This window comes from Impatiens glandulifera, chromosome 3 (genome assembly GCF_907164915.1).
Source record: "Impatiens glandulifera chromosome 3, dImpGla2.1, whole genome shotgun sequence".
In the NCBI taxonomy this organism is placed as follows: Eukaryota; Viridiplantae; Streptophyta; class Magnoliopsida; order Ericales; family Balsaminaceae; genus Impatiens; species Impatiens glandulifera.
The window spans coordinates 25,941,255-25,949,948 of NC_061864.1; the positions used below are offsets into that span (position 1 = coordinate 25,941,255).

Genomic DNA, 8,694 nt, shown 5'->3' on the forward strand with positions numbered 1-8,694 from the left:
TTTTCGATTTCCTGCAGGAGGGTTGTCACAAAACTTCTCTTTTCTTATCTTACTCTATATATTATGACATTCCTCAAACTGCAAAATCAAGTGGTCAGACCTACTACCTGTTGCTAATTGTCAATAAACCTCTCAAATCTTAACAAGTTAAGGCTTCATTTTCTTATTGCAGTTGATTTTATCATTGTTCAAACTCGTTCTAAACGCATTTACGCAAATGTCTCAATTGGACATGGTTGTCAATTGAATACGAGAAGCTATCTAAGGTCATACCATGAGTATGATTAATGTCTTGTTCAAAGAAAACACAGAAAAAGACACCGCCAGAATAGAAAGAAAAAAAATGAAATGTTTCTAGACTCAGAAATTTTAAATAAAATAAATATTTTTATACCTAATCTAGTTGCACCACCATTATTACCAATTGTAACAAAAAAAACTATAGCATAAATTGTTTCTCGAACAGTTATGCAACATCCGATTAATCGGATATAAGGTTTTGTTATTATGGTGTTATATAACCTTATAATCTGATTCACATTTTAAATATATTAATTAAAATTATAATGTACAAATATTTTTTTTATTTAATAAAAAAAATTGTTTGAAATTGTTATTATGTTATGTGTTTCTATAGTTAATAACAAATTTAATTAAAATTAGTTTAAAAATTATTAGATATATAGTCGGTACTCAAAAAATTATCAAAGCGATTATACATTTGGTAATAGGGTCTTGATAACATGCCCGACCTGTAGTACAAGTGTAGAACCAAATTTAAATTTATCCTAAAAACTATCCAATACGATCAACAATCACCCGTAAAACAGAAAAGGTAACGATTTACCAAGAGTTGCAGTAGTAGAATGTGAAAGCAGAGTGCTCAAATTGAAATGGATATTAATCCAAATCATATGTTATCATTAAAACTTTTGTCTAACCAAGAGAGAAAAGAACAATACTACATGAAAGAAACAGATTAATATCATCATCACAATAAAGGTAAAATTTGTCTAAGCGAGAGAGAAAACAAGAAAAAACAATTGTGAACAACAAGCAGTTACAACTGACCTGCCTCTATAGGAACGAATTCTTTAAAATGTTTTTGTTTTGTAAACTGGAAATATAACTATATCACTACGAAGAAGACGAAGGAGAATCTGCAAGTCGATAGATTGTGATCTCCTGCTGCTTAAAATACCGACGATCTTCTTCATCTACTAGAACAAGGTTCAAATAATACTTCACACTGAATTTGTTGTTTATGTTTTGATGCGTTGGTGTCAACTCGTAAGGACTCAGGAATAATCTGACTGGTATCGATTCACCTGTTTCACAACCCAATTCCATAAATATATAACCATTTTTAAATCAACTCAACTTAAGATCATTTTTCGACATACCTCTAACAGGAGCACCATCCATCACCTCAAACTTTGCTAGTGTCTCTGTTTCAACGTGGGTGTTGGACCCTGATCCAGTCGATTCTCTACGCCTGATCTCAAGATCCATGTTTTTAATCTTGATTCTAACCAGAAGAAAATATACCTTTCCTATTATCACATCTTTCATATGGTACCTGCCAGTAAGTAAACACATCAACATTGTAGGCTTGTTTGATCTGGGGTTATTTCAAAATCAAAAGTGGTTCATTTTGAATTATTTATTATATTTTTAAATGTTAGAAACATTAAAGGGTATTTTAGTTGAAAAACGAAGAACTGATTGAAAATTCCAACTTCCATCCATAAGATGTGGGTTGAAAATTTCCAGAAGAACCAACAACTATCTGATCAAAATCATAAGAGTCACCAATAGATTTTCAGACATGTAGTAGAACTGAATTAAAAATAATAAAAATAAAGTCATAGAAACAGATTTTTTCCCTTTTTTCCAACTTACTTGCTTTTGTTATATTCAAACTCTATGTGAAGGCAATCTTCAATTCCAACTTCCATCTGCAAGACACAAATTCAGTGATCAGGATCATATAAATGTTGTCAAAACAGAAGGCAATTAATTATGTTTCAATACAGTAATGGGATTCATTTAAAACTGACCTTAATACTGTTATTAATTGAAGGAACAGGACTGAAATTGCGAACCTGGTTCAAGGAATAGAAAAAAGATCAACAGATAAGATATAAGTTTTCAACTATAACGCTCAATAAGGAAGTGGCAATATGTATGTGTTGTAATTATGCTTTATTTAGTAGTTAACTTTCAATTCTGTTTAACCTAAGGATTTTGTCTATAGATATCTCATGTTAGGATGGCAAAATGCATGGTAAATTCATGGGGAGCTTTCAGCCACTTGTAGGTGTTGAGAAGCCAGAGATAAATATCCTTATGATCATGACAGAGGATTGAAAAACAAAAACGCCTTTTCCTTGTCTCAATTTAGTCCCACGATTAAGACCAACAATTCCCCAATCCCCAAGTCAGAAGAAAATGATTCAAAATGGTTCTTGACGGTAACAAGAGTTCCTTTCTCAGTTGTTGTTTCATCTCAAATGAAAATGACATGAGTGACCACATACCCGACATTATCCTACTCATATATAATGATATCATAATTACATCTTACTTTTTTTACATATATTTTTTAGAACAATGTTCATTCCCTGGAGGAGGCTATCATGATCCTCACTGTCATGGCCCCCAACTTAAATCAGAGTATTCATAGTGTGAATCGAATTTTAGACATTTGATCTCTTAGGCAAGACTCTTTCTACTTGAGCTATTCTTGTGAGTTAATTACATACCTTAATATAATCTCACAATTATAAGGAAACTTATAATCAAAATCCTCAAGTAATGAAGTAACATTGATAAGAGAAACAAATTAGCTTTTTTTTTGAAAACCTAGCACAACCCCTGCTGTCATGATCCCACATCAATCAGGGTGTTCTTAATGGGAATTGAACCCAAGACCTTTAATCTCTTAGGCAACACCCTTTTCACTTGAGCACCCTAGTGGGTTATAAAAATGTGATTTCCACGCCTAGGACAGGACCTGGAGTAAGGTGAGCTAGGCCCATGCCTAGGGTGCCCCTTTTCAATTTAGGCGGTAGACTTTTTCCCAAGTAAGGAGGCCAAAAGAATTTGTTTCAACACAAATGAGTGATTTTAGGACAATCGTCGAACATAGGGTCGATGTTGAGATTCTGGCATAGTGGTATCGTGGAGTATCTGCATAGTAGTGACAACTTGAGTGACATGGGCGGTGTTGGAGTTTCTATTAGAGTGACATCATTGGAGTATCAACGAATATGATGGCAAAATTCGGTTGTTAGATAATCGACTCAATTATAAAAAAAAGGCGCCTCAAATGAGATGTTTTGTACTCTCGTATGAGATACGACCCAAATGTGCCTTGTTTTCTTCTGCATCTGCTAACAATCTCAAATTTCCTGTGTTTTTTCTGCTGAAGAACCAAAAACTGAAAACAAACAGTGTCCCCTAAGCAAAAATGCAGGCCTTTGTTCGACGCAGCAACAAACAAGTGAGGTAAATGTTGTCGATAAGGGTGCCCCTTCTGTTGACGACAAGGGCCAATAGACAGCTAGAAATTTGTCCACATTTATCATCGGTGACTGGCAGAAATTTGTGCTCAAGTGTAGCTAGCCTAAATGCAAAGTTTGTGGCTGTATGTTTTTTAGCCAGTGAAGTGATTGGCCTTTGAGAAGACAGAGAGTGTCTCCTAATCTTCTTCTTGGCAGGTTTGACAAATACAGTAGTTGCCGAAGGTATAACGAACAAAGGGCATGTTTGGTTTCAATAGGATGAAAAACACTATAAGATAAATAGAATAGTTGGATTTGTATTTGTGGAGATAAACTTTTGGAAACCTCCACCAAAGGCTACTCCGGCCATTGGTTGAGTCAGCAGGTGATGATTGATTTATGGCTCTGGGCATTGGCAGAGAGTCTGCAGGTAGTGATTGATTTGTGGCTCAAGACTGAAAACTCAGATAACATGGAGAATTTGAGAAAGGGGAGAGATTGATGAATGGTTATCTCATATATAATACAAGTAAAAGTAAAGTAACAATATTGATAAGAGCAAAACAAATAATGCTGAAGAAGCCGACAATCACCTCCTCCTCCACTGCTCCAGGACCAGTGACATATGGTCCCTCCTTCAGAGGGTGCTTCATTTCTATTGGGTTATGCTTTAAAAAGTCGCAGATTTTTGGGAGCAATTAGCTGGTGGGTGTTCGGGTGACTATATTAGCAAAGATTGAAAGATAATCCATCTAACCATGTGGTGAATAATCTGGAAGGAATGAAATAGCACTTTTCAAGGAAAGTGTTTAGGGAACGGACAAATCAAAGGATTCCTTCTTCAAATTTCCGCTTCAATTTAAAGATAGGATTCTGCAATGGATGAGATTACTTCGATCTCATCGGTTTGAGTGATTGCTTTGTATTATTCTAATGACTTTGTAAGCTGAATGCTCTCGTTCCCCTTTTATTTACCTATATTAGTAAAAAGTTGATCTTCTTCAAGAAAAGAGCTAAACAAGTTAACTTAATATACATACAAGAGTTAACTTGTGAGACTTACCTAAATTGTTATTTTCACTAAACTCTAACCCATTAGTATTCTGATCAGCTAAGATTACCTTCTTCTTTTTTCTTTTTCGGGTATGTCTTTATGAGTAACAAAACCAATGGTGAATAGATATTGTCTACAATTGCAAGGTCAATTAAAAATACCATATGAGATCCTCAACTGCACTTTTTCTTACAGAAAAAGCAAGGAAACCAACTTCAGGTATAGATATAAATATTGCAGCCACATAGCACATGTATTCTTTCAACTAGAAAAAACTAAATAAATGTTGGTTCACCAAACACGGTTAATATTCATGGAACATTCTCCTATTCAGTGATAGTGACTAAATGCTTGGAACTTTGCTAAAATGTGCTCCAATAACTTTAAAAAATGGGAAAAAGAACGGTACCAAAAAATCTTGATATTCTGTAATGCTGCCAGCAAAACCACGGTTGATTGTAACTTTCAGAATATACCTGGAAATTATATAATCACGAGGAATGTAAAAGTGAATATAGAACTAAATGTTAAGGAAAATCTTAAAAAGATTCTGGTTATTACTTAATATTGCTTTTTCTTTCACACAAGATCTTTTATGCTTACTTTGAACACCATCTCTAACATCCAAAGAAGGGCCTGAGGAGCTCTTTAAGATGTTCTATGATAGACAGATACCTCATTGAAACAATTTTGTATTTTACCATTTTACACTAGAATATAGAAATCTTTAAATTCATGAAAGGTTGTAAAAACAGAAATGATCAATTACTCCTTAGTATTACTGGTTTGTTCCCTTATGCATCAAGCACTCAATAGAGAGACCAAATTAAACAGGTGCACAAGAAACATTATTTGAGTCTTGAAAATTTGATATACTAATCCAATATTCTGACGAAATTTACACTTGAGAAAAAACTTATAGTAGCACTTGCACAAGAAAACTGATAAGATCAGTCTGAGAATACCATCTAGCAGAAAAATAATAGACGGAAGTCAAAAGGGGAGTTGATTAACAGTTACTTCTGATCTTATCAGTTACAATTCATTCCTTAAAGTAACAAGATATTTTTCTGAGCATTGGGTAAAGCCTCAACTGGAAACTAGATTTACCTGAGCCTTACTTTTGCACCATTGTATGTCTCATATGGCATTTCTACAGTTGAGAATTCAAATGGATAAGTTTTCCTTTCATATATCTCCCCAGGAACATCCAATTCACGAACTACAAACAATGGAAATGAACAATTGTGAGGAATGATAACACTGGTTGTTGCTGGAACAGCTACAACATATATCCCCCTTAAAAGAAAAAGGATGCTCCAGCAAAAGGATGAAAGTTCAAGATCATAGATACTCACCAAGGGATGTGAAGTCATAGAAGTTGCCTCTGTCAAAGTACATTTCTGCAACGTAAATTCAACAAAAATGTTAATCTTAAAAAAATAAAACAATAGCTTTTGGTGGGAAATTAAATGGAATTATTGTCAAATACACCATCCTATTTACTATGAACGTTGTGACATAATATAATTGGAAGAAAAGTGGAGCATAGTTTGCTGAGCTAAAAAGTTATAAGTTACTAATGTTAAGGAAAAAAAAAATTAATAATATACTGTTGAGTGTTTGGATCATATACATCAAAACAATTCCAATGAGATCTCAACATCTCAGAGACTAGGTACTTATTACAGTAAGTGGAGAATTAAGTTAAGCAACTCAAAAGCAAGCAAATTTAACAACAAAGACGACAATGTTAATATCATAAGCAGGCAATCAAAGGAAGTCATCACCATCTTAACATCAACATCGATTTGATTCAAATATTAAAATTTCATGTTGATCTGTCCTGTTAGAAATCTATGTGGTAGATAGATCCTGTATTACAAGCTGATTCTTCTATCATACTATGACATTGTTACCTAGTAAAAGATGAAACCCAATAGTCTTCTTCTAAGTCTATAATATTTAAAATAATTTCCATGTAGTTCTCATACATATCTAAAATATAGTTTTGTATTATATTTTATATCATACTATATGCACAACCTAGTTCATTTCATTTATGCTTACTCCCTTTGTTCCCGAAAATGTATCCCCAAACAATATAGTGTTATCTGTTGCTTATTTTATTTTTGTTGTTATAGTTGTATTTCTTTCCAAATTAGAATGGTTATAAGATAATAAGCATCAATATGCACCCGAATGTCAAGGACATAGAAATACAAACAAGGAAAACTGACTATGATTTTTCTACCTTTCGTGCAGGGGGAGAAGTATCAATCTTCTTAATTGGAATTAAGATTCGGATGAGTATTCTATTGCCTCGCATTAATATTGGTAGATAATGCTATAATGTCATGTAACAAATTGAAGTTTTTTTGTATGTTATATATACTTTGGAGTTTTAAGACAATCATTGATACAATTATTGAGCTATGCAAAACATTTGGGAAGTCTGGAAAATTTGTATAATTGGGGTATAGTAAGTAAAACTCACCTATCTGACCAAGGAGCTCAATTTTAATTCCATTATGTTCAATATTCTTCCCTTGAAATGGTTCTACAGAGACCTGCAATGAGAAGTAAACAACTAACTCAAGAGGCAACGTAATGCATCAAGAGGTGATTTCCAAGTCAATACATAGAAAGTGGAAAAAACCTTGCCGCCAACATTTTCTTGGCTTTGGAAGAGGGGAACCATTAAGTTTTGACCATTTTCCTTCTTGAATAGAACCTGGCATTGATGAAACATTTAGCTATTCTTAACTCCTCAACAAATACAGTTTTTCATATTCTCAACTGCAAAACATAAATGTTAATCCACATTTTCTACTTGACTTAAGATTTCCAAGATTAAGCTGATAAAGAAGCCATCCCTAGTTACAGAAACGATAACTGTCCTACTAACACCTAAATCTTGCCACTTCACCAACACTTTGAGACAATAGTCTCATCCATAGCTATATTTCTTTCTTACTTATATTTCTTTCACTACTAAAAACAATGCAGATCATGTTCGACATTCTTAAATACTAATTTAAAAAGTTCAACAGATAATAAACACACCATAAGTTGAGTTAAAACCAAACAAACCTTCTTACGTATTTTTTCATCTGAAAATGTAATTGAAACATTACATGCAGGTTTGAAAGCTCCAAGAAGATAATTCTGTTAAACCAAAAATGGATTATCAGATGAAAATTAATCACAAGTAATGAACATAAACAGTTCTATAACTAGGTGTCAGATAATCACCATGCTGTTCAATTAAGATCAATTACAGACACAAGCACACCGATCAGACCACCTGCAAGCACGAACAGTCAAGTAGAAACAGCATTGATATAATTTGGAACAAGCGAGTCGTTGAAGAAGATGAATTTGAAAACCTAAGTTTCAATTTATTCAGAGAAGTTGTAAATGAATGTTACTTGAGGATCATTATCAAGGTTTTGCAGTGAAAAGATGTAAATTGTTACCAGTTAGGTTAGCGTTGGATTTGCAAAGAATCAACAAGGCACTGATCAAAAAGGCAATGGCTTTATGAAATCAAGAAGGTACTGATAGAGACTTTGGGAAGTCGAGATCCGAACTCATAAAACCCGAAATTGTAATAGATAGTATTCAGTAAGGACAATAAATAAATGTTAAACAAAAAAAAAACACTATAAATAAAATAAAATAAAATAATAATAATAATAATAAATAAAAGGAGTTTTTAATCTTTAGATTTATTAATTATTCGATTTAAAATTTTGGTTTTGTGATGATATTTTTTTTATAATTATTGGTTATATTTATTATTTTATTTTTAATTGTTATTTTATAATATATGTTTTTTTGTTTAAAATAAAATTATTTGTTAATAATTGATAAAGATGATAAGTTATTCCTAAAAATATAGATGTCACAATTAAAATGTCTTAAATAGGAGTTCTAATTTTTTATCTTTAATTTTTTTTTAAGTAGATCACTAATTTTATTCGATTTAAAATATTTAAATATTTTATCATTTCACACTTTTACTTATAACAGTTTTAATAAAAAAAAATAGATATAAATTTAAAATATTTAAACAAGACTATATTCATTCTAATTATATGTAAATTAACTCAATTAATATGGCAGGGTGGA

General features: G+C 32.4%; 1 protein-coding gene across 2 annotated transcripts; it reads right to left on the reverse strand.

Annotated features, from left to right (window-relative positions):
- Positions 1–966: 966 nt before the first annotated feature.
- On the reverse strand, positions 967–8,167 carry LOC124932390 (vacuolar protein sorting-associated protein 26A-like). Of its 2 annotated transcripts, XM_047473008.1 has the most exons (12): positions 8,040–8,167; positions 7,816–7,867; positions 7,654–7,728; positions 7,220–7,294; positions 7,058–7,130; positions 5,919–5,963; positions 5,671–5,782; positions 4,970–5,036; positions 2,061–2,105; positions 1,903–1,958; positions 1,404–1,579; positions 967–1,328 (listed from the first exon to the last, which is right to left on the reverse strand). In XM_047473008.1, exons 2-12 carry the CDS (start codon positions 7,816–7,818, stop codon positions 1,138–1,140), a joined length of 918 nt encoding a protein of 305 aa, XP_047328964.1. In that variant the 5' UTR covers positions 7,819–7,867; positions 8,040–8,167; the 3' UTR covers positions 967–1,137. The 2 variants fall into 2 exon arrangements, with proteins under 2 accessions (XP_047328964.1, XP_047328963.1); XM_047473007.1 differs by lacking the exon at positions 8,040–8,167 and having other exon boundaries at positions 7,816–7,949.
- Between the last annotated feature and the right edge of the window lie 527 nt (positions 8,168–8,694).